The sequence below is a fragment of the Oncorhynchus keta genome, chromosome 11, assembly GCF_023373465.1.
Source record: "Oncorhynchus keta strain PuntledgeMale-10-30-2019 chromosome 11, Oket_V2, whole genome shotgun sequence".
NCBI classification, from domain to species: domain Eukaryota; kingdom Metazoa; phylum Chordata; class Actinopteri; order Salmoniformes; family Salmonidae; genus Oncorhynchus; species Oncorhynchus keta.
This window is the reverse complement of record NC_068431.1, coordinates 16,598,248-16,624,691: the sequence shown is the minus strand read 5'-3', so window position 1 is coordinate 16,624,691 and position 26,444 is coordinate 16,598,248. Positions and strand designations below refer to the sequence as shown.

The 26,444-nt window shown below is 42.7% G+C and overlaps 2 protein-coding genes across 3 annotated transcripts; one reads left to right on the top strand and one right to left on the bottom strand.

Moving 5' to 3' along the window:
* Positions 1 to 856: 856 nt before the first annotated feature.
* On the bottom strand, positions 857 to 6,475 carry LOC127933095 (uncharacterized). Of its 2 annotated transcripts, XM_052529606.1 has the most exons (3): positions 5,647 to 6,475; positions 1,705 to 1,991; positions 857 to 1,636 (listed from the first exon to the last, which is right to left on the bottom strand). In XM_052529606.1, the coding sequence occupies exons 1-3, from the start codon at positions 5,738 to 5,740 to the stop codon at positions 1,604 to 1,606; spliced, it is 414 nt and encodes a 137-aa protein (XP_052385566.1). In that variant the 5' UTR covers positions 5,741 to 6,475; the 3' UTR covers positions 857 to 1,603. The 2 variants fall into 2 exon arrangements, with proteins under 2 accessions (XP_052385566.1, XP_052385565.1); XM_052529605.1 differs by having other exon boundaries at positions 857 to 1,991; positions 5,647 to 6,470.
* A 1,157-nt stretch (positions 6,476 to 7,632) lies between these two features.
* LOC118389827 (voltage-dependent anion-selective channel protein 1) lies at positions 7,633 to 25,499 on the top strand. Its single transcript, XM_035779698.2, has 9 exons — positions 7,633 to 7,789; positions 10,970 to 11,039; positions 11,731 to 11,780; positions 12,146 to 12,298; positions 19,913 to 19,965; positions 20,152 to 20,379; positions 21,754 to 21,904; positions 22,082 to 22,139; positions 24,479 to 25,499. The coding sequence occupies exons 2-9, from the start codon at positions 10,973 to 10,975 to the stop codon at positions 24,568 to 24,570; spliced, it is 852 nt and encodes a 283-aa protein (XP_035635591.1). The 5' UTR covers positions 7,633 to 7,789; positions 10,970 to 10,972; the 3' UTR covers positions 24,571 to 25,499.
* Positions 25,500 to 26,444: the final 945 nt, after the last annotated feature.

The following is a 26,444-nucleotide window of genomic DNA, read 5'->3' as shown; positions in this document are numbered from 1 at the left end:
ATATGAAATCATGAAAAAAAATGTAATGGACCTGATTATATAAAGCGATCTATAATGAGTCTTTAGTCATAATGACTCTTTAGTCATTATGCTGTATGCTAGAAACTAGCTGTAAAATGCCGGGGAAAGACGTGACTCCTATGCATATGGGATATTATGTGACAATTTATTTCTTGCTATAGATTTTCAAGTAGTTTTAAGTCAAAACTGTAACTCAGCCACTCAGAAACATTCACTGCCTTCTTGGTAAGAAGCTCCAGTGTTTTGTGTTTTAGGTTATTGTCCTGCTGAAAGGTGAATTCATCTCCCAGGGTCTGGTGGAAAGCAGATTGAACTAGGTTTCCCTCGAGGACTTTACCTGTGCTTAGTTCCATTCCGTTGATTTTTTATTCAGTCCTTAACGATTAGATGCACACCCATAACATGATGCTGCCACCACTATGCTTGAAAATATAGAGAGTGGCACTCAGTAATGAGTTGTATTGGATTTGCCCAAATGTAACACTTTGTATTCAGGAAAAAAAGTGAATTGCTGTGCTGAATTTATTTGTAGTATTACTCAGATGCCTCGTTTCTCCAATCACAGCCATTAAACTGTTTTAAAGTCACCATTGGCCTCCTGGTGAAATCCCTTAGCGGCTTCTTTCCTCTCCTGCAAATGAGTTAGGAAGGACGCCTGTCTCTTTGTAATGACTGGGTTTATTGATACAACATCCAAAGTGTCATTAATAACTTCACCATGCTCAAAGGGATATTCAATGTCTGCTTTTTTACCAATAGGTGCCCTTCTTTGCGAGGAATTGGAAAAACCTCCCTCCCTGCTCGACTTAGGAACCTTACAGATAAGTGTGTATGGAGATTGCATTGCTCTGTGTGTCATGCATAGGTGTAATAGGTGGCAGGGAAGTCAGGTGCAGGAGAGTCAAATGGAGTGTAAATATGGAGTCTTTTAATAAAGTTCCACGAGTAAGCTCCATAACAATAAATGTACAAACAAACAAAACATGGGTACGAAGACCCGACGCGCACCTATACAAACAATCACACTACACTGACAACAAATCAATCTCTGACAAAGACATGAGGGGAAACAGAGGGTTAAATACACAACAGGTAATGAATGGGATTGAAAACAGGTGTGTGGGAAGACAAGACAAAACCAATGGAAAATGAAAAAAGGATCAATGATGGCTAGAAGACCGGTGACGTCGAACGCCGAGCACCGCCCGAACAAGGAGAGGCAACAACTTCGGCAGAAGTCGTGACAGTACCCCCCCCCCCCTGACGCGCGGCTCCAGCTGCGCGTCGACACTGGCCTCGGGGACGACCCGGAGGGCGAGGTGCAGGGCGATTCGGATGGAGACGGTGGAATTCTGATAACATGGATCTAACACGTCCTCATTACATTACATTTAAGTCATTTAGCAGACGCTCTTATCCAGAGCGACTTACCGGAACCCAGCATCTCTCCTCCGGCCCGTACCCCTCCCAGTCCACGAGGTACTGAAGGCCCCTCGCCCGACGTCTCGAATCCAAAATGGATCGGACAGAGTACGCCGGAACCCCCTCGATGTCTAGAGGAGGCGGAGGAACATCACGCACTTCAGCCTCCTGGAGCGGGCCAGCCACCATCGGCCTGAGGAGAGACACATGGAACGAGGGATTAATACGGTAATGAGTGGGTAGTTGTAACCTATAACATACCTTGTTCACTCTCCTCAGGACTTTAAACGGCCCCACAAACCGCGGACCCAGCTTCCGGCAGAGCAGGCGAAGGGGCAGGTTTCGGGTCGAGAGCCAGACCCTGTCCCCTGGTGCGAACACTGGGGACTCACTGCGGCGACGGTCTGCGCCAATTTTCTGGAGCCTTATGGCACGCTGAAGGTGGACGTGGGCTGCCTCCCAGGTTTCCTCAGCGTGCCGAAACCAATTGTCCACCGCAGGGGCCTCGGTCTGGCTCTGATGCCAAGGAGCCAGAACCGGCTGATACCCTAATACACATTGAAAGGGAGTAAGGTTAGTGGAGGAGTGACGTAGCGAGTTCTGAGCCATCTCTGCCCAGGGCACGAACTTCGCCCACTCCCCCGGCCGATCCTGGCAATAAGACCGCAGAAACCTACCCACATCCTGATTAACTCTCTCCACCTGCCCATTACTCTCGGGTGACAACCTGAGGTAAGACTAACCGAGATCCCCAGACGCTCCATGAACGCCTTCCAGACCCTTGATGTGAACTGGGGACCCCGATCGGACACTATATCCTCAGGCAACCCATAGTGCCGGAAAACTTGTGTAAATAGGGCCTCTGCAGTTTGTAAGGCCGTAGGGAGACCGGGCAAAGGGAGGAGACGACAGGACTTTGAAAACCGATCCACAACGACCAGGATCGTGGTGTAACCCTGTGAAGGTGGAAGATCAGTCAAAAAATCCACCGACAGGTGCGACCATGGCCGTTGAGGAACGGGTAGAGGTTGTAGCTTACCTCTGGGCAGGTGTCTAGGAGCCTTGCACTGGGCGCACACCGAACAGGAAGAAACATAAATCCTCACATCCTTAGCTAAAGTGGGCCACCAGTACCTTCCTTCAAGACAGCGCATCGTCCGACCTATCCCAGGATGACCAGAGGAGGGTGACGTGTGAGCGCAATATATCAATCGGTCGCAGACAGCAGACGGAACATACAGACGACCAGCTGGACACTCAGGGGAGTGACGCCCGCTCAATGTCCGCGTCCAGCTCCCACACTACCGGCGCCACCAGACACAAAGCTGGGAGTATGGGAGTGGGATCCTTTGGACCGCTCCTCTGTGTCATACAGCCGAGACAATGCGTCTGCCTTAATGTTCTGGGAGCCTGGTCTGTAAGAAAGAGTAAACACAAAACGAGTGAAAAACATGGCCCACCTTGCCAGGAGAGGATTCAATCTCTTCGCCTGCCGGATGTACTCCAGATTGCGGTGGTCAGTCCAGATGAGAAAAGGGTGTTTAGCCCCCTCAAGCCAATGCCTCCACACCTTCAAGGCTTCTACGACAGCTAACAGCTCTCGGTTCCCCACATCATAGTTTCGCTCCGCTGGGCTGAGCTTCTTCGAAAAGAAAGCACAGGGGCGAAGCTTCAGTGGCGTACCCGAACGCTGAGAGAGCACTGCTCCTATCCCAGCTTCGGATGCGTCCACCTCCACTATGAATGGCAAAGAGGGATCCGGATGAGCCAGCACAGGCACTGAGGTAAACAGAGTCTTCAGGTGCTCAAAAGCCCTGTTCAGTACAGTACAAGGGGAGGTACATGCGAAAATATGAGCATTTCTTTTTATGAAACCTTGAGTTGGACCAGCCCCCCCCTACTAAATTTCGATCTGTCCCTGCATGGAGTGTCTTGGATTTACATACAGAATACAAAATTCTCTGAGCCCAAGTTGCAGGAAATAGGTGACGGACATCCACAAATGAATACATATCACGCTAAATGGAGTCTTGGATTTACCTACAGAAAAATATGAAATTCTCTGAGACCAGGTTGGAGAAAGAATATGATTTATGCAGCCATAACCAGTCTGGGTTGTGCCAGTATACACCAGGCTCCAGTGAAGTCATTGACTCATGAGAGGCTTGGTTGGATGGGAGGGGTTTTGGATCTCGCTTGAACCACTGTTTAGAAAAAGATGACATAGTGCTTTATTTATCCAGATGTTGTAAATCATGGCATCTGTTTATAATATATTTATTTACTTTGTAGATGCGGGCCCTGGGTTGATTTACAGTTTCAGTTGTGTTTGTCTTCTTTGGGACATGATTGGCAGTTGGTGATGGCTGTTTGAAGTGTGCATTGGTTGGCTTTGATGCATGGGGATGAAAGGAGCATTCAGATATTACTTGAGGATAATATAAAAATGAATTTGGCTGCAACTTCAGGCGACTGACAGACGACAACTGTGAAGTTGTTGATAAAATGTGATTCAGGATACAATGACACTTATACAAGAACAACAAAATACAATTTTGCATGTCCAAAAGAGCAGTGCAAAAAGTTAAGGAAATACCTTAACTTTAATTGATTAAAACAATCAAATAAAGAAAATAGGCTCTGCGTCTGTGACAGACTGTTTCTTGGTTATGTATTATGCTGTTTATAACTGCTCTACTGTTACAATTCATATCACTAATTATCGTTTTCTGTCATGACTTACTTCAAGCCATCTTAAGGAAAATACAATTACAATCATAAAACACTGCATGATATCATTTTGGAATTAATCAATTATAACAGAAATTCAATGACAAAAACAGGCCCTATTTACTTTGAAGAATTAGCTCAAATGAAATAACATACCACTTAAAGTATTATCAATTCAAATAATAATTGAAATGTTGCAAATTGAACAGATCCATCAGATAGTTATGTACATGAGATTTAAATATTTTTCATAGTTACTAGTTATTTTGGGGCCAACAGTATGAGAACGTTAACATCAATTACTTCAAAATGCTGAGGGTTTTCATTTAATTCAGGTGTTGCAATTTTATGTGATATTAATATGTTTATTAATAAGAGAAATACATTTTTTAAACTGAGCTAAACAGATATGTGTTTTTAAAATCAGTATGTTGATCTTGTGAATAACATCAAAACCAAAAGTTGAATATAATTTAAAAAATACTCATTGTTTTAGTTCATACACTAACTTTTTATAATCAAACAAATAACTTCAAAAAATACTAAATTAAGACTTAGAGTGTTCGAATACCACAAAATGTCAAATTATTAGGGAAAAAAAATAATAGGGACAGTACAGGGACTGAGTACTCTTCACACATTTTGGCCCACATTTTCAGATATCAAAATACGTGAAAACGAATTGTAGGCCTAGTACTTCTGTCAGGGGGGACATCTCCCACCAGAGAACAAAATTAATTTGATGTTCTCAGTTGCCTTTTTTGTAATTTTATGAGAATTGTTTCAATGTGCTTTGTGGAAAGAAAGAGGAGTCAAAGAACAATGCTTACACTGTCATCTACTGGCCAAAACAGCTCACAGCATCTACCATGTCCTCTTTCAATGGCATTTGGTTGAGTTGTTAAATGTGAATTCAAAGTGAAATCAACCAAAAATGTCACCCTGTCATTTAGATTTAGGTTAAAAGTTTCCCACGTTGATTCAACGTGAAACCCCCTCCCCCACTCTAGCACAGGTGGGATTACAAATGTTCATAAACGCGTGTAAAACCATCCACTTTCCAAACATCGTTATTTGGTTGGGTCTTTTGCCCAAAGCTCCCGCCTATTGCTCTCTTTGGATGGTGGATACATCTCATTACTTGAATATTATTCGATGAGGGGGTTTACATCAACCGCCTGTACTCAAAGGAGAGTGAGATGATATGCTAGTTTCATGAATATGCAAAGCCCTTCTCAAGTTTTTCTCAAAGTTTCCGGGATGTCACGTGCATCACACTTATATCAGTACACAAGTAACAACCGTTCAAAACTTCTATTAGATGAAATAAGCCTCACGTATCAAAATAGCAATTCATTTTTACCCTGACTAAATTCAACACTCTCTCTTTTCCCCCATACAAAAACTCCTCACATGCTTAATAATTCATGATCTGCTTAATCTGGACAGATTTTGGGCGGTGTAAACACTCACTTCGCCTCTTCCTCTCTGTCTTTAGTCGCACAGGTGACCCAGGCAGTAGAAATGCACAGGTAGTCCCATGGAGAGCATACAGTACAATGCTCATCTTTTGAACTATGATATGCGTCTACGGTAATTATATCTGCCTTTATAAAACGAGTGTTATGTTGTTATCTTTGCTGCTACGGAATGAGCCGTTCTGCGGACAAGGAATCCCATTGTTTGGGCGGAGACTCAAGCATCTCGTCATTATATCCAGCATGTCTGCAATAGCCATTTTTTTAACCCTAATTTTGCCAGGTAAATTGACTGAGAACACATTCATTAGGTGACCGTGATGGTATGAGAGCCAGATTGGGAATTTAGGCAGGACACTGGGGTTAACACCCCAACTCTTACAATAAGTGCCATGGGATCTTTAGTGACCACAGAGTCAGGACAGCCGTTTAACGTCTCATCTGAACACAGGGCAATTTATTATCTTGAGCATAATATTATTTATTTATATGACATTGAAAGTGAACTGGTATAGACGGTATCACATTGTAGTTATTTTCACTAGATAACCTGGAGGTATATGCTGTCAGCGGCACCCTATCTATGACAGAGGAAGCCATGGGGTTTGGCAGCATTCCACACAACCACTTCTACACTATTCTATGAAGACATGTTACACAGAATTTCACAAAATATGCACCCATGCACTGCACTCACAAGGTTTAAAATGGTGCAGAAAAACTGTATGCTATGAGAACTGGCACTGAGGAGAAAAAACTACTTTAAAAATGGCAACTGCGTGATGGATAGGCCTACACTTCACAATATGCAACATTTTGAATGTACAAAATGCCAATAAAAACAAGAGCATTTTGAGCATGTTTTTGCCTATTCGTCATTATCGGGCTCCTGAGTGGTGCAGTGGTCTACGGCACAGCATCTCAGTGCAAGAGGTATCATTAAAGACTCTGGTTCGATTCCAGGCTGCATTACAAGCCACCGTGATTGGGAGTCCCATAGGGAGGTGCACAATTAGCCCAGCGTAGTCTGTGTTTGGCCGGGGTAGGCCGTCATTGTAAATAAGAATTTGTTCTTAACTGACTTGCCTAAATGGATATAAATGCCATTCATCCCTAACCTTTTATTGAAATATTTCCATCATGAATAAGACTGTTTCTTTCCACTATGCATAGGCCAGACACTAACACATTTGCTGGGCATGGATGCAGCTAATACTCTACATAGGTCGACTGAGATGAGTGCTTAAAATCAAATCAAAATGTATTTGTCACATGCACCGAATACAACAGGTGCAGACCTTACAGTGAAATGCTTATACTTACAAACCCTTAACCAACATTGCCGTTTTTAGAAAAATATGCAGCAGGTGAATAACAATAGTGAGGCTATATACAGGGGGTACCGGTACAGAGTCAATGTGTGGGGGCACCGTAAACAGGTAGGTTGAGTTGAGTTATTAAAGTGACTTATGCTTAGATACTAGCAGAGTACAGAGTAGCAGCAGCGTAAAATGGGGGGGGTGCAAATAGTCTGGGTAGTCATTTGATTAGATGTTCAGTAGTCTTATGGCTTGGGGGTAGAAGCTGTTCAGAAGCCTCTAGGACCTAGACTTGCCGCTCCTGTACCGCTTGCCGTAGCAGAGAGAACAGTCTATGACTAGGGTGGCTGGAGTCTTTGACAATTTTTAGGGCCTTCCTTTGACACCGCCTGGAGGTCCTGGATGGCAGGAAGCTTGGACCCAGTAATGTACTGGGGCGTGCGCACTACCCTCTATAGTACTGTGCGGTCAAAGGCAGTGATGCAACCAGTTAGGATGCTCTCAATTTCGCAAATCCTGGCTCTTCTCCTGTGCGGACGGTTTTGGGTATAAGCACATAATGGTGGGGATATGTGATGAGGTGGGAAGAGATTATCCTAGATCTGTTGTAAACCGCGGCGGGTTTAAGCCTACTGATGATGCGATATGCAGGAGTAAAAATATTAACAGCGCGTGCGCCACAAATAATGCAAGAGGCGAAGGCTTTTTTCACACGCCTGCGTGACTTCTAGAGTGTGACGCTGTAGCACCTCCTCTTACCCCTCCCTTTGTCCAGTTGACAGGATCCTTCTCAGGCAGGATTGGAAACCACTGACAGAGGTATGTCGAAATGTAATGCTGTTGCCTATTATGGGGCACTATTGTATCCCTGTTGTGATGGACATTGACCTCTTGGCTTAAATGTTAAGAGACGGCACGTGCATTCACCGCGAAATCAGAAGCAGCCCAGGAGGAGAGATGCTGATAGGCATGCAGCAATGTTAGCTAGCTAGCTGAACAAGGCCTCAAGTAGCTAATACCCTGCTTGAGGTCAACTGTGGCCAACAATTATTTGGATTTATTGAGTTTAGTTACTTTTTTTCCTCTGCAAATTGATTAAAACCGCTAGCTATAACCACCGATTATGCAGTTGTCCCGTTGTCTACAAATTGCTTGCTAAACCCAGCAGCTAGCTAGTTATCAAGGAAACTTAAGATGTCCAAGCAGTGATGCTTGTGTCACCTTGTTTCATAAAACCTTAGGCATCATGTAGCCAGGTTGCCTGGAAACCCGACGATGAGTTGAATTCTATGTCGGCAGAAATGAGCGTTTGAATCAGGAAAGTTCTCTCATCACCTCTAATTTACAAGCTAGAATGTCGAATAAAATTATATTTTAATTTACTTTACCGGTTGTCCGTGCGGTTGTTCCTTTTTCAGTTAGGAATGTAAGAAATAATTCCACAGGTACGCTGCAATTTCACTTTTTGAGTGACTCGTCCAAATTCACATTGACAAATCTAGATCATTTCTTTCCCATTGAAATCTAGTCTCAGAAGCCGTAGATCTGTTCTATGTGCACTATTCATATGCTTCCCGTTAAGTTCATTTTGCTTATTTTACGTTCGGTTTTGTAAATGAACTTCAAACAGCTGAAAATATATTTCACAGCGGTTTAGATTGTACAATAATTGTCTACACAATTGAATTTCTGGATCCAGGAAATGGTGGAGCGATTTCTGCATATTGCACCCTTATATAAACGTCAAAGCGCAGCGTGTGCACATAATGAAAATGCATGCATACACGCCAAGTTCATGCACTTATTTACATGGTTCTGCTTCAGGTGATAGAAATCTGAACGCACTACCTCAAAAAGGACCAACGGCAGAGCAATTGGCAGACTGTTTAAAGGTGCAATATGCAGAAATCGCCATTTCCTGGTTGCTACAATTCTAATAGTTATGCTAATTTCAGTTTGACAAAACAAGCAATGTTTAGAGAATAGTTCTAGGGATGAGCGATATATCGGTGGACATATGTCAACATCTGTATCTGCCCGATGTCTAGTTTAACACCTATGTTAAATACCCATGTCAAAGCTACCGTGCATAGCTATATAACGTAGGTGCATGATGTAATGACGCCACGTAACATGTTGCACTACATGTACAACACAGCATTCCTAACCTAGCCCACAATGTCTACTGTGTGGATTGAGCAGTCAACAAGTCGAGCAGTCATTTGAAAGGGTAAGAACATTTCAGTGAGACAACTCAAAGGTGAAATCCATTAAAGCCAAGATAACTCCCAATAACGGCCGGATGTGATGCAGCCTGGATTTGATCCAGGGACTGTAGTGACGCCTCTTGCACTGAGATGCATTGTCTTAGATCGCTTCGTCCATGTGTGTGTGTGTTAACTATTTAACTTTACAAAAATTGAAATATCGGGTATTGGTGTCTGGTTTTTGGGCAAGGAAAGTATTGGATATCGGTATCAACCAAAAATGTCATATCGATGCATCACTAGTGTCAATGCTGTGTCACTAGTGTCGTGTGTGTGTGAGAGAGATTGAGAGATCGGAGATGTGTGTAATGTATGTGTTCTGGAATGCTTTACACTTCCTGTCCCCTTCCCAGTGTTCCCCTCTGAGCATGTGCCTCTTGGTCACTAGAGATTATAGTAAATTATTTGGCTTGTGGAGGCTCGTATTATTTAACTTCAAAGTGTGATGAAATAAGGGTTGTGTAATGCTTGGTGTTGGGTGTCACTAAATCATGCATTTTTTTATTTAACTAGGCAAGTCCGTTAAGAACACATTCTTATTTACAATGACGGCCTACTGGAGAACAGTGGGTTAACTGCCTTGCTCCGGGGCAGAACGACAGATTTTTACCTTGTCAAGGTGTGGTGATTTGAATGGTGTTTTGAAGGATTTCAAAAAAATTATATTGAACCTTTTTATTTAACTAGGCAAGTCAATTAAGAACAAATTCTTATTTACAATGACTGTCTACACCGGCCAAACCCGGACGATGCTGGGCCAATTGTGTGCCGCCCTATGGGACTCCCAATCACGGACGGTTGTGATACAGCCTGGATTTGAACCAGGGTGTCTGTTGTGACGCCTCTAGCAGTGAGATGCAGTGCCTTAGACCGCTGCCCACTCGGGAGCCCTGAAGTTGTGGCTGTAGGCTGTGTGGCACACGCTGATGTACAAAATAGGTCTTTGGGTTATACTCTATTTGCAAATTAGCATTGTGCACACATGGGTAGAGGACAAGTGTGCAGTTTAAACCTTGTCATGGACTAAAAAGCAAGATCAATGGAGAATGTCAATTGACAATGCTTTTAATTCCAGGATTAGGCTTATTCTTTGTCCGTTAAACCCCCCAATAATCTGCCAGCGTCATTTTTGCAATCTGCAACAAGCAGGTGTTTTCTTATGTTATTTAACATGGAAATCTCTACCCACTTGTTCTTACATAGTGGAGGTCATCAATCCAATAATAAAACTAATCTGCAATTTAGAAATCACTTGTCTATTATTGAGATGGCCCAGTCCAGTGTATTCAGTTTGACTGTTGTGAAATCTCTATCCCGGCAAGTGTTATTTTTCTGATGAGTCAGAGCAAACGGGTGAGTCCGTCCAGGCACGGGTGTGCGCATGCCTGCCTGCTTTCCCAATCGGCCCACCCTATCCATCAATGACCCCCTCCACCCATCCCCTTCTCTCCCACGTCCTTCACCAGCAGTGTTCTCTCCCCAGCCTCCCTTGGTGTATCACTGAAGGCCCAGCACACTACTAGTTCTTTATGTCATTGGCGTTGCACGGAGGTTTGTGCTAAATATTTTATAACTCGACCACAGCCGTCTTTTCAAAAGGGAACAAATTAGTCATAGTGGGCAGAACAGCTTTTTCACATTTATACATCTTTTGAAATATCTGTCTCATTGCTCTGTGTTTGTGCTTTAGTCAAACACTAAGCTCTCAAATTGTATTATTATTTTTAAACAGATAATGGCTGTTCCTCCAACCTATGTTGACCTTGGCAAGTCTGCCAAGGATGTCTTCACCAAGGGATACGGTGAGCACCTCAGTACTTCTACTCACTATCCATCTATTCAGCCTTTGCTCCTGTCCTGCAGAGAATGAGGAATGGACTTCAGCCTAGCCTAGTTTTATATCTATTTGGTGAACCCTCTAGTTTAGACTGGCTGTCCTTGGGTAGTGTATTGACTGGGAGACACTGCTGCACAGAGACAGTGAGCCTCAGGCTGTACTATGGGGATTCCTTTGTAAATGGGCCTTGAATAGCCCTTGGGGTTAGCCATAGTACATTCCTAGGCAAGGGTGGGACTGCCCAGTGGACCAGCACACTGATTCCGAGAGGGGGATGGGAAGCAAGCTGGGTTTGTGAACCGTGGCTGACGCCTGGTATGACAATGTACTCTCTAGTGTATAAACCACATCAAATCAATACACTCACCCGATCAGTCAATGTTATGTAATATAGTTCTAATAGATGTAGTTCTAGGCTAGTATTTCTCAGAGGGATTTATTGAACGGTGGTTTATGTGTTCATGAGGTGGTAAAATAAGTCTCCATGAGACTGCTTGTGTATTATGGAAATAATTAGAAGCCACGTGTTTACGGATTGCCAGGAATGTTAGTGAAAAGAATTTAACAAAACAGAAATGTATCATCAGTTTGAAGAGCACTCCTAGAATGTTTTGTAAGTACAACAGCTTGATTTAATTTTCTTCCATGCCTCTCAGGTTTTGGTCTCATCAAGCTGGACTTGAAAACCAAGTCGGAGAATGGACTGGTGAGATCCACAGCAGAGTTGCTCCGATTACCCCTTGGAGCCAAAAGAGGCACTTGACTCAGTGCTATAAATTAAGTAGTTATCTAGCCGTCTGTCATCATACAACTTAGAGGCCCTCTAGTTATCTTGCTCATTGACAACTGTGAAAGACCTCTGATTGCCAGCTTCACTTTAGATTATTTCACTAGCTGCAAAGGAAAACAAACATATTTATACTCAAATACTCAAATATACTCAAATACAATCAAACACATAGTCTACACACTGATCATTTTTTGCCCATGTGATCCTCAACAATCCAAATCCTCACTGCTTTATAGCATGATCACATCTCACCTTTGACCTCTGTTTGACTCCAATCCCAGGAGTTCACCAGCACAGGCTCTGCCAACACGGAGACCAGCAAAGTGGCTGGCACCCTGGAGACCAAGTACAAGTGGGCGGAGCATGGGCTGACCTTCACTGAGAAGTGGAACACTGACAACACTCTGGGCACAGAGATCACTCTGGAGGACCAGGTCAGGATCAGGTGTTCTTTAGATCAGGTTGCAATGTACTCAACTCCGTTTTCTTCAATCAGCAATTGTTAGAAGGGGGCTATAAACCAAGGAGTAATCCCATCACAGGGATGTTAATTGGGGAGGATGGGATCATGGTAATGACTGGAGCGGAATCATTGGAATGGTATTAAATGCATCAAACAGGTGTTTGATGCCATTCCATTTGTCCCGTTCCGGACATTATTATGAGCCTTCCTCCCCTCAGCAGCCTCCCCTGAATCCCATAGTGTAAATATAAAAAGACCAGCACTCACTGACTTGTTTCATTGATTTATTATATATTTTATGTAAGGGGTGGGAAATTCCAGTCCTCGAGGGCCTGATTGGTGTCACAGTTTTGCTCCAGCAAACACACCTGACTCCAATAATCACCTTATCATGATCTTCAGTTTAGAATGCAATTTTGTTAATCAGCTGTGTTTGGTAGGGATGTTGACACCAATCAGGCCCTCCAGGACTGGAGTTGCCCACCCATTTTATGGCAATAGGCATATGCCTATATTTATATAACTTCACATGTTTAATCTGGTGTGTGGTAGTATCAGTTCCCTATGGACCCTGCCACCCTGTTAAGTGGTGAAATGCTCATAGCAATATACATTTTAATTACACAACCATGCTTTCTTAATCATTCTTTCCAACTTTCTCAGAAATGCATTTTTAAGGTCATGAACAGTCAATGTTTTTCATGAAATCGGATGAAACCACATCAAAGTATGACAAATGACTTGCTTCTACATTGATAACGTTTGATCATAAAGTTATTGGTCCCCTCCCCTGTGTCAAACACTTGGATTCAGGAGGGGATTATTAAGAGGATAAGGTGACATCACCCTAAATCTCATTTTAATACACCAATGGTAAAATGATATTCTCTTACCACATTTAAATAAGTACCGCCTTGTAACCAACATTGGAGAAGGCGTGTTTGCAGAGGGGTGTGTTTTATGTAGCTAGATATCGACTCTACTGGTGCCCAAATTTGACTGTAAGGTGTCAGCTAATATAATTAAAAGTTTTCCCTATTCATCTATGGCAAAGATACTTATGTTTCCCCTTTCATCTGTGTCTGGTGTTAACTAGTTACTGGCTAGCTAGGTCTTCATCTGTGTCTGGTGTTAGTTAGTTACTGGCTAGCTAGGTCTTCATCTGTGTCTGGTGTTAGTTAGTTACTGGCTAGCTAGGTCTTCATCTGTGTCTGGTGTTAGTTAGTTACTGGCTAGCTAGGTCTTTATCTGTGTCTGGTGTTAGTTAGTTACTGGCTAGCTAGGTCTTAATCTGTGTCTGGTGTTAGTTACTGGCTAGCTAGGTCTTCATCTGTGTCTGGTGTTAGTTAGTTACTGGCTAGCTAGGTCTTCATCTGTGTCTGGTGTTAGTTAGTTACTGGCTAGCTAGGTCTTTATCTGTGTCTGGTGTTAGTTAGTTACTGGCTAGCTAGGTCTTAATCTGTGTCTGGTGTTAGTTACTGGCTAGCTAGGTCTTCATCTGTGTCTGGTGTTAGTTAGTTACTGGCTAGCTAGGTCTTCATCTGTGTCTGGTGTTAGTTAGTTACTGGCTAGCTAGGTCTTCATCTGTGTCTGGTGTTAGTTAGTTACTGGCTAGCTAGGTCTTTATCTGTGTCTGGTGTTAGTTAGTTACTGGCTAGCTAGGTCTTAATCTGTGTCTGGTGTTAGTTACTGGCTAGCTAGGTCTTCATCTGTGTCTGGTGTTAGTTAGTTACTGGCTAGCTAGGTCTTCATCTGTGTCTGGTGTTAGTTAGTTACTGGCTAGCTAGGTCTTCATCTGTGTCTGGTGTTAGTTAGTTACTGGCTAGCTAGGTCTTCATCTGTGTCTGGTGTTAGTTAGTTACTGGCTAGCTAGGTCTTCATCTGTGTCTGGTGTTAGTTACTGGCTAGCTAGGTCTTCATCTGTGTCTGGTGTTAGTTAGTTACTGGCTAGCTAGGTCTTCATCTGTGTCTGGTGTTAGTTAGTTACTGGCTAGCTAGGTCTTAATCTGTGTCTGGTGTTAGTTACTGGCTAGCTAGGTCTTAATCTGTGTCTGGTGTTAGTTACTGGCTAGCTAGGTCTTCATCTGTGTCTGGTGTTAGTTAGTTACTGGCTAGCTAGGTCTTCATCTGTGTCTGGTGTTAGTTAGTTACTGGCTAGCTAGGTCTTCATCTGTGTCTGGTGTTAGTTAGTTACTGGCTAGCTAGGTCTTTATCTGTGTCTGGTGTTAGTTAGTTACTGGCTAGCTAGGTCTTCATCTGTGTCTGGTGTTAGTTAGTTACTGGCTAGCTAGGTCTTCATCTGTGTCTGGTGTTAGTTAGTTACTGGCTAGCTAGGTCTTCATCTGTGTCTGGTGTTAGTTAGTTACTGGCTAGCTAGGTCTTAATCTGTGTCTGGTGTTAGTTACTGGCTAGCTAGGTCTTCATCTGTGTCTGGTGTTAGTTAGTTACTGGCTAGCTAGGTCTTCATCTGTGTCTGGTGTTAGTTAGTTACTGGCTAGCTAGGTCTTTATCTGTGTCTGGTGTTAGTTAGTTACTGGCTAGCTAGGTCTTAATCTGTGTCTGGTGTTAGTTACTGGCTAGCTAGGTCTTCATCTGTGTCTGGTGTTAGTTAGTTACTGGCTAGCTAGGTCTTCATCTGTGTCTGGTGTTAGTTAGTTACTGGCTAGCTAGGTCTTTATCTGTGTCTGGTGTTAGTTAGTTACTGGCTAGCTAGGTCTTAATCTGTGTCTGGTGTTAGTTACTGGCTAGCTAGGTCTTCAACTGTGTCTGGTGTTAGTTAGTTACTGGCTAGCTAGGTCTTCATCTGTGTCTGGTGTTAGTTAGTTACTGGCTAGCTAGGTCTTCATCTGTGTCTGGTGTTAGTTAGTTACTGGCTAGCTAGGTCTTCATCTGTGTCTGGTGTTAGTTAGTTACTGGCTAGCTAGGTCTTCATCTGTGTCTGGTGTTAGTTAGTTACTGGCTAGCTAGGTCTTCATCTGTGTCTGGTGTTAGTTAGTTACTGGCTAGCTAGGTCTTCATCTGTGTCTGGTGTTAGTTAGTTACTGGCTAGCTAGGTCTTCATCTGTGTCTGGTGTTAGTTAGTTACTGGCTAGCTAGGTCTTCATCTGTGTCTGGTGTTAGTTAGTTACTGGCTAGCTAGGTCTTAATCTGTGTCTGGTGTTAGTTAGTTACTGGCTAGCTAGGTCTTCATCTGTGTCTGGTGTTAGTTAGTTACTGGCTAGCTAGGTCTTCATCTGTGTCTGGTGTTAGTTAGTTACTGGCTAGCTAGGTCTTCATCTGTGTCTGGTGTTAGTTAGTTACTGGCTAGCTAGGTCTTCATCTGTGTCTGGTGTTAGTTAGTTACTGGCTAGCTAGGTCTTCATCTGTGTCTGGTGTTAGTTAGTTACTGGCTAGCTAGGTCTTCATCTGTGTCTGGTGTTAGTTAGTTACTGGCTAGCTAGGTCTTCATCTGTGTCTGGTGTTAGTTAGTTACTGGCTAGCTAGGTCTTCATCTGTGTCTGGTGTTAGTTAGTTACTGGCTAGCTAGGTCTTCATCTGTGTCTGGTGTTAGTTAGTTACTGGCTAGCTAGGTCTTCATCTGTGTCTGGTGTTAGTTAGTTACTGGCTAGCTAGGTCTTCATCTGTGTCTGGTGTTAGCTAGTTACTGGCTAGCTAGGTCTTCATCTGTGTCTGGTGTTAGTTAGTTACTGGCTAGCTAGGTCTTCATCTGTGTCTGGTGTTAGCTAGTTACTGGCTAGCTAGGTCTTCATCTGTGTCTGGTGTTAGCTAGTTACTGGCTAGCTAGGTCTTCATATGTGTCTGGTGTTAGCTAGTTACTGGCTAGCTAGGTCTTCATCTGTGTCTGGTGTTAGTTAGTTACTGGCTAGCTAGGTCTTCATCTGTGTCTGGTGTTAGTTAGTTACTGGCTAGCTAGGTCTTCATCTGTGTCTGGTGTTAGTTAGTTACTGGCTAGCTAGGTCTTCATCTGTGTCTGGTGTTAGTTAGTTACTGGCTAGCTAGGTCTTCATCTGTGTCTGGTGTTAGTTAGTTACTGGCTAGCTAGGTCTTCATCTGTGTCTGGTGTTAGTTAGTTACTGGCTAGCTAGGTCTTCATCTGTGTCTGGTGTTAGTTAGTTACTGGCTAGCTAGGTCTTCATCTGTGTCTGGTGTTAGTTAGTTACTGGCTAGCTAGGTCTTCATCTGTGTCTGGTGTTAGTTAGTTACTGGCTAGCTAGGTCTTCATCTGTGTCTGGTGTTAGTTAGTTACTGGCTAGCTAGGTCTTCATCTGTGTCTGGTGTTAGTTAGTTACTGGCTAGCTAGGTCTTCATCTGTGTCTGGTGTTAGTTAGTTACTGGCTAGCTAGGTCTTCATCTGTGTCTGGTGTTAGCTAGTTACTTGCTAGCTAGGTCTTCATCTGTGTCTGGTGTTAGTTACTGGCTAGCTAGATCTTTATCTGTGTCTGGTTTTAGCTAGTTACTGGCTAGCTAGGTCTTCATCTGTGTCTGGTGTTAGCTAGTTACTGGCTAGCTAGGTCTTCATATGTGTCTGGTGTTAGCTAGTTACTGGCTAGCTAGGTCTTCATATGTGTCTGGTGTTAGCTAGTTACTGACTAGCTAGGTCTTCATCTGTGTCTGGTGTTAGCTAGTTACTGGCTAGCTAGGTCTTCATATGTGTCTGGTGTTAGTTAGTTACTGGCTAGCTAGGTCTTCTTCTGACACAGTCTTCATGTCAACACATCTGGCGGTGCTGCTGTGAACCGCATCACAAGATACATGCCAAACGCTCAATGTATAAAAAATAACACCATTGATGCAATTTCAATGTTGTTTGAGTTGCTTTGTGTATCACCAAATTTGCTTGAGATGATTTTACTGCAACACTGCTCACTGCATCCAAGTTGCTTGACATAGGTGTTTCAAAGAGCTGTCAGTCAATAACAACAACAGTCAATAACAATAACTCATGAATATAAGCTCCATGCCCACTTAGCCTGTCTTTTCAAACATCCTGGTAGTTAGCCATGAGAGAGAGAGTTTTCTCCATTTTTTTTTTGTGGATTTCTATCCAAAACAAATATTATGGGTGATCTTTTAGTCATTCAAAAGGCTATTTTACACGGGAATCAGAATGACTGTTTGGGACCTTTTTTTTAAGGGTAACTCTCAACCCCAATATCACCCTATGTCCAACCCCTTAAAAAATGCATTCAGGTGAAGTTGTGGGTAGGGGGAATTGCTCATAAATATACATTTTGGGTTGGGTGAATGTAGTTGTACCTGAGCTCAACACTTTCTCGCTAAAGCATACTTACCTGAAGTCCAGTGATACACTCTGATAATAAAATGATGTGCATCACAAGCAAATACAGCTCTGGACCTTTTAGCCCACTGACGGTATACATTTGAATCCCTCATGGGGTGCTAATTTTTTAAAATTTGAAATGTGAACTCATGTTTATTGTGGTGTTGGGAAGAAAAATACAATTATCACCTTGACAATTAAGATTAGGGGCTCAATCCAACCCACATTGTAGTATTTACGCAGTACCTCTTTTTCTAACAGTCAAATTAACTGTATAAAAACATACAACTACTACCAGGGCGAACCCGTTCACAGGTATGCTTTAACCTTTCAGAATTAAAGTGTGTGGGCACGGGATGACTATTGTAAATAAAGGATGAACAAATAAATAATCTGCTACATGTGGATTAGAACTCCCAGCCAGTGAAATATGAGTGACCTGTGTTTTAGAGGACTTGCGCCTCCAATCAGTCATAGCAATTCGGGGAAAAATGTACTCGTTGATACGATGGTTGTAGCTACGAATATAAACATATAATCTCTTCATAGCCTAATTTATTATTATTTTTTTTCATTAAAGCACATACAGTGGGGCAAAAAAGTATTTAGTCAGCCACCAATTGTACAAGTGCTCCCACTTAAAAAGATGAGGCCTGTAATTTTCATCATAGGTACACTTCAACTATGACATTCCTCCATGCAGATCTCCTCTAGAACAGTGATGTTTTGGGGCTGTTGCTGGGCAACATGGACTTTCAACTCCCTCCAAAGATTTTCTATGGGGTTGAGATCTGGAGACTGGCTAGGCCACTCCAGGACCTTGAAATGCTTCTTATGAAGCCACTCCTTCGTTGCGCGGGCGGTGTGTTTGGGATCATTGTCATGCTGAAAGACCCAGCCACATTTCATCTTCAATGCCCTTGCTGATGGTAGGCTTTGTTATTTTGGTCCCAGCTTTCTGCAGGTCATTCACTAGGTCCCCCCGTGTGGTTCTGAGATTTTTGCTCACCGTTCTTGTGATCATTTTGAACCCACGGGGTGAGATCTTGCGTGGAGCCCCAGATCGAGGGAGATTATCAGTGGTCTTGTCTTCCATTTCCTAATAATTGCTCCCACAGTTGATTTCTTCAAACCAAGCTGCTTACCTATTGCAGAGTCAGTCTTCCCAGTCTGGTGCAGGTCTACAAGTTTGGAGTGTGACTGTTTGAGGTTGTGGACAGGTGTCTTTTTTATACTGATAACAAGTTCAAACAGGTGCCATTAATACAGGTAACAAGTGGAGGACAGAGGAGTCTCTTAAAGAAGAAGTTACAGGTCTGTGAGAGCCAGAAATCTTGCTTGTTTGTAGGTGACCAAATACTTATTTTCCACCATAATTTGCAAAAAAATTCATTCAAAATCCTACAATGTGATTTTCTGGATTTTTTTTCCCTCATTTTGTCTGTCATAGTTGAAGTGTACCTGTGATGAAAATTACAGGCCTCTCATCTTTTTAAGTGGGAGAACTTGCACAATTGTTGGCTGACTAAAAACGTTTTTTGCCCCACTGTAGATGTGTATAAAACAGTAAGCTAAAACCTTCAATTTAGGCAAGGAAGCGTCATGCTAAATATATTGGCACACTCCACTTACCAAGACCATTGCCAAATAAGGCACGCTGTCACCTGCTTTTACAGTAAGCATTGAAGTGGTACCACCCAGCACATCTACAGTAGAAGGGAGTGTATTTCATACCAACCCCTCCCTTGAGGTGGTACCACCCAGCACATCTACAGTAGAAGGGAGTGTATTTCATACCAACCCCTCCCTTGAGGTGGTACCACCCAGCACATCTAGAAGGGAGTGTATTTCATACCAACCCCTCCCTTGAGGTGGTACCACCCAGCACATCTACAGTAGAAGGGAGTGTATTTCATACCAACCCCTCCCTTGAGGTGGTACCACCCAGCACATCTACAGTAGAAGGGAGTGTATTTCATACCAACCCCTCCCTTGAGGTGGTACCACCCAGCACATCTAGAAGGGAGTGTATTTCATACCAACCCCTCCCTTGAGATGATATTAGGTGCCTCCACATCATGACTTCAATGGTAGAGTTGAATCGCTAGGAGCAAAAAGAGCTAGATTTACTACTAAAAGACCAAAATATATCACTTGTGCAATGTACTGTCAAAATGAAGACTACTATAACTAAGCCTAAAACATCTGGTTTTGGATTATAATATTTTCTTCTTCATGAAAGTTACTCTTTAATTCTGATTCATTCATTCTTTCCTATCCATCGCTCTCTTTTTCTCGCCTCAGTTGGCCAAAGGGCTTAAATTGACGTTCGATTCCTCCTTCTCGCCAAACACTGGGTAAGAAATGACTATCCATTTAATTGCTTCACATTATTAATGAATTGAAATAAATGTCATCGCACATTACATGATGAAAAGGAATTTTCTGTTGAATATAGGTCATTGGATGTATCTTGCCATTCTGACACTGTATTACCTCACACTGACAAGTTCCTTCCGCCATCCCTCACCTCTCTGCTTTAGCAAGAAGAGTGGTAAGATCAAGACCGGCTATAAGAGGGAGCACCTCAACCTGGGCTGTGATGTGGACTATGACATCAACGGGACGGCAGTGCACGGCGTGGCGGTGGTGGGCTACGAGGGCTGGCTGGCCGGCTACCAGGTGACCTTCGAGGCCGGGAAGAACAGGGTCACCCAGAGCAACTTTGCCGTGGGCTACAAGACAGACGAGTTCCAGCTCCACACGAATGTGTAAGTAGGTGGAATTAAATTAATAGATAAGGAAATGAGGTTCAGGTAGGCCTCCGCACTTCAGCAAACAATGGAAGTAAGACGGGTGCTCAACAACAACAATGACAGTAAGCCAGTAACGTGGGGCTTAACAACAATGACAGTAAGCCAGTGATCGAGCTTAACAACAATGACAGTAATCCAGTGATGGTGCTTAAGGACCCTGAACATGGTCTTTAGGGTCGATTTACAGTGATGAAGCATTTTGCATATGTGACTCATTCAGGAGTAATACCCTCAACTGAGTGTTGCAAGCACCAAATCAAATGTTATTGGTCACGTACACATATTTATCTATCAGACCTACCATCCTCCAACCAACCAAGCCTTTTAAACCACTAGTGAGTAAAATGTTGTTTCCAGCTCTTTGAGAACTGACCTTGTCTGGACAATAGCAACTCTAAGCACTCTGTCTGGCCCCCTCAGATGCAGCCTGGCAGTTATTTTAGTCCCACTGTATCCCACGGTGATGGGATTTGTGAACGGGCTTTGTCAGAAGAGGAAGGTGGATAGTATAGTAAGCTAACCTCCTGCTGTGACCTGTCCTCCCAGTCATGATTACTTGTTTTGACAAGGTCAATTAGCTCTGAGACGTTGCTCTTTAATCCTTTGACAGCTCATCCTTGATATATACAGGTAACTGCCAAAATAAAGGAAACGGCAATCTAAAGTGCCTTAACAGGGTGTTGGGCCAGAACAGCTTCTATCCTCCTTGGTATAGATTCTACAAGTGTTTGTAACTCTATTAGAGGGATGCAACACCATTCTTCCACAAGAAATTCCATAATTTGCTGTTTTGTTGATGGTGGTGGAAAACGCTGTCTCAGGCGCCACTCCAGAATCTCCCATCAATGTTCATTTGGGTTGAGATCTGGTGACTGAGATGGTCATGGCATATGGTTTACATTTTTTCATGCTCAGTGACCACTCGTGCCCTGTGGATAGGCGTATTGTCATCCTATGGGGGGGCATAGGAATGGTAGCCAAAATAATGGCCAGATGTTGTTTTTATACATGACCCTAAGCATGATGGGATGTCAATTGATTAATTCAGAAACCACATCTCTGTGGAACCAACTGCTTTCAATGTACTTTGTAGCCCTCATTTACTCAGGTGTTTCCATTATTTTTGGCAGTACATGTAGGTCTGCTGGTTAAGATTGTGACATTGATTGTCTGATTGCAATTCATGTGATGGGTAATTCATGTTTTTGTATAGATCATGGATACTCTGTAAAGCAGCATCTTAAAAAAAAATGAAATGCTAGTTCCCACAGCCTTCTGTATTCAAAGTATCACCTTCATAGTGATGAATAAGCTTGTTTTTCATAACAGAAATGATGGCACAGAGTTTGGTGGGTCCATCTACCAGAAGGTGAATGACCAGCTGGAGACAGCAGTTAACCTGGCCTGGACCGCTGGTAACAGCAACACTCGTTTTGGCATCGCAGCCAAGTACCAGATCGATGCCGACGCAGCCTTCTCGGTAAGAGGCCACTGGCTGAGACTTGACCTCTGCCTGGGGTCATGTTCTGGGCACGAGTAGAGAGCTGCTAGGCTAATCAGTTTAACATTATTTATTGAAGCATTGTTGTATTTAAATACCTTTTGATTGAATCCTAAATGTTGGTTTTTCATGACCATTTTCCTGTTTCTCCTACAGGCCAAAGTGAACAATTCTAGTCTTGTTGGCCTGGGATACACTCAGACTCTGAAGCCTGGTGAGTATATTTTTTACATTTATTATAAAACTGTTATTTGACCATTTTCCTCCATGCCAGTGACGTCTTGATGAAACGTGCAGTAAAAAGCAGTTGAAATGTCTTTCTGCTGTATATAGGGCAGAACAGAACAGCAGTACAGTGGTTGCGCCACTAAAGTTTTGTGGTTATGCTGCGGCACTTAGAAGTAATTTCTCATTTAGTACAGTACCCTGCGTCACCACTTCATTGCTCCAGACCAGTGCAAGGGGGAGTTAGAGGACTGCTTATGCTTGTGGGTCCTACTGTGTCTCTAACTGACAATGAGTGGGTGACATAAACCTAAATACAAACTGATAATTGTGCACAACTTCAGTATTACTTTCTAAAACTGTTGTTACACTAAGGTTTTTATTTTATTAGGATGATTTTGCTATTACTGTAGTACTGTAGGCCACTCCCAACCGGTCACATTGTACAGCGCCTGAGTGGTGCAACGGTCTAAGACACTGCCTAGCAGTGCAAACTGTGTTGTTACAGATGCTGGTTCAATACCTGTGCCGGCCTCGACTGGGAGACCAATGAGATGACTGTAGGTTTTTGGTTTTTCTCCCTCTAAAAGCAGAAATAAATAATTCTAAGTAACAAACTGGCTTTATTTACAAATTAGTAACAGTCTCACCCCATGTTCAGGAATGGCCTTTTTCTCTCTCATTTTACGTTATTTGAAAACAAAATAATCTCCAAAGCAATGATTATTAATTTAGAATTATATAAAAGCCCCATGGATATTCTCACAGATATATTATTAACCCTGTTATTAGCAGGACAATATATATATTGGTCATATGGGTCATGGCTCCCGAGTGGCACACAATGGGATTTCCTTGCAGTTCTCCAGCTGTATCCACTATTATGTATCACATCCGACCGTGATTAGGAGTCCCATAGGGCGGCGCACAAATGGCCCAGTGTTTCTCTCCCTCTAAAAACAGAAATAAAATGTTTTGACCTTTACAAATATTATTTAGGCCTTTTATTCAGATTACAATCATTCACTTTAGTATTTTTGTAAGGAAATAATCTCAAATATCGTTATATTATCCCTTACATATTACTTTGGATCAAAATAAACAAGTTTAACCATTCATTCTGATAAGTCTTTAATAAAGAAATGTTTTGGTTATCCTGACCTGGACACCATGTACAGTATTATAATATCCCATTATGGGCTATTAGCAGGACCTTTACCAACACCTCTCTGTATTTATACTTTGTGGATGGGGCCTCCCCAGTGGCGCAGCTGTCTTAAGTCACCCCAATGCAACATGCGTTGCAACAGATGCAGGTTTGATACTTTGTGGATGGGGCCTCCCCAGTGGCGCAGCTGTCTTAAGTCACCCCAACACAGATGCAGGTTTGATACCCATGCCGGCTGCCACCGGGAGACCCAAGAGGCGGCTTTTGGTTTTAATTTAAAATCCTCTATTATTGGCGGAGTCACGTTATACTGTAGGCCTACCGTAGGCGACATGAGTCTCACTAGTGTTGAGTAATGTGGTGCAGGTCTTATTTATTTAAAGAGCATATTGAAGTTTGAAGCAATAGGATTTGAAGCAATAGCCTGTGAAGCCTTTGAAGCAATAGCACTGTTTCGTGCTGCTCTGAAACAAGCATGGGGACTGGTCTTGATAAATCAATGCAATTTTTATTTTCACTGAATCTCTGTGCATTGGTTAGACTACAATTATGGTGTAGAAATGCTATGCTCTTAGTGTAACCTTTTATTTAACTAGGCTAGTCAGTTAAGAACAAATTCTTATTTATAAGGACAGCCTACTCCTTCCTCCCCGTCTGGGAATTGAACCCCGGTCTCCCGTGTGCCTGCACGACACGGCGATTCTTTGACTAAATAGTCCAGTGCTGTAGCCTACTCCCAACCGTCACGTTGTATAGCTCCGTGTTTTCCGTTCCATCCTAAAGGAAACCCAGAGGGTTTTTCTTGGAATTGAAACACCATAATATTAATCAAGCAAAATGTCTTAATAAGTCCCATATACTATGTTCTCCCAAAAAAGGTTTTACATTCTCTAGTACAGCCACTATTGAAGGCTATCAAAGGCTTCTTAAAGATGCCCTCTGGTGGTCAAACTAGCACTAACTACCATTAATGGTACCAGTGGTTGGCACTTAAATAATTTGCTGTAGAATTCTGCAGCACCACGCAAGCTGTGCTGTGCATTTTAAAGGACGAACCACTGTAGGCACTTGACCTCCTCAGCCAGTCAATGGGCCCTGATCTTGTCACTTGTAACTCCTGCCAAAGTCCCCTTGCTGATGCCTTGTCTTTTTGTCTGCAGGAATTAAGCTGACCCTCTCTGCTCTCCTGGATGGGAAAAACATTAACGCTGGTGGGCACAAGCTCGGTCTTGGCCTCGAGTTTGAGGCATAAGGCATGGAACGCAACAACAAATATTTTATTGAAATAGCTATCCTCACAACCTTGTTTCCCTTACAGTAGATGTGCTATGGTTGAGATGAGGCGGCATACAAGGTCAAATCACGCTACAGTTGATATGCTACTTTACAGGACCACTTCAGATAAATTATTTTGGAATACAGGGCCCAGTTTAGAATAAAACTATAAAAAGTTTAAGGTAGTCTGCAAAATGTTAAAATGGGAAAGCTCTGTTGTGCATTTGTATTTCACTACAATCATGTAAACACTTTAATTGTATTATCTTTGTTTCAATAAGGATAAGAGAAAATAAGATACTGTTGGTCAAAAAAGGGCTTTGCAGGAGTTAGTAAAGTTTACTTTCTGTCCACAAGGTGGGGCTGTTGCATGACATTCCTTGGCGAAGGTGATCTATTCCTCTGTACTGGAGTTCTCTCATTGTAAACTGACAAAGAAGGGAAGTGTCTAAGATGTATTATTATGGGTTTGTGGTTTTTCACTTAAGCAGCAGTAGTTCTGAGGCACTAAAACCCTGTTGTGTACATCCAGGATTCATTCCAAATGGCACTGTTCCCTATATAGGGAACTACATTTTAGGGAATAGGATGCTATTTGGGACAGATTCAGTTTTTTTGACTCACTTGTCTTTCTGTGCAGTTGGTGTGAATGGTCTTTTGTTACATTGGTCAAATAGAGCAAAAATACTATAATTCAATACTTAACCCACCTGTGATGTTTAAGACAAACCTCTGTCAATTGTTCCTAAAAAGAACAGGGAAGGTAACATGTCCTGCACACTATTCAACATCCCTCTTAATACAAATGCTTTTGTGAAAAGAGATGAATGGTAGTCTTCCGATGATTGTGTTGGAACAGACCCGACTGCACCTGACAGTGTTAAATAAATAACAACAACATCTTGAGTATGCCTCTGTTCTTTTTTTCACCCATAATAATGATTATGAAAATAAATGCCTTGGATTTGCTTTAGTGCTATATTCTCATATCTACCACAGACTGCTTTCAGTCGTACTGAAATTTGTCCCCCAAAACATGATCAGTGTAATTTTCATCATCCATGGCATTAGCCGGCCACCATTGCCAAACGTGACAACCATGGGACTTCACAGACACAAATTTGGCACCAGGCTATGATCGCATCATCTCGCAGAATTCATGTCTTGAAATGCATAACATACCAAATGCCTATGTAGTAAAAATTTTACATTGTTTATTATATACCTATTTCTGCAACAACGCACTCATCACAAATTGTAAGCAAGCTAGTTAGTGGCTCCTAAATACATGAATGACATCGGGGGGAAAAGAGGGTAGGCTATCAGCTGATTGTTGATTGATATGTCTGCATGTTAGCTCAATTTATTTTAAGGATTGTGATTAATCAATGTCTTTTTGCTGTAGCCAACCAGACTGAATATTGATGTAGGCTAAATCAAGTGTTAATGAAATGTTATGCTGCTGTGGCAGTACTGTTGATATTTAAACTAGGTAGCTAGCTACACACACGGGTGGATTTGTCTGAGACCTTGAAGTAGTGGTTCCCCTTGCTCTGCAAGGGCCGTGGCTTTTGTGGAGCGATGGGTAACGATGCTTCGAGGATGACTTGTTGATGTGTGCAGAGGGTCCCTCGTTCGCGTCCGGGTATGGGCGAGGGGACGGTATAAAGTTATACTGTTACATTGATGCTGTTGACTGATCACTGGTTGCTGTGGAAAAGGAGGTCAAAAGGGGGGTGAGTGAAACGGCTAGCTAGTTAGTGGTGGTGCGCGCTAAATAGCGTTTCAATCTGTGACGTCACTTGCTCTGAGTCCTTGAAGTAGTGGTTCCCCTTGCTCTGCAAGGGCTGT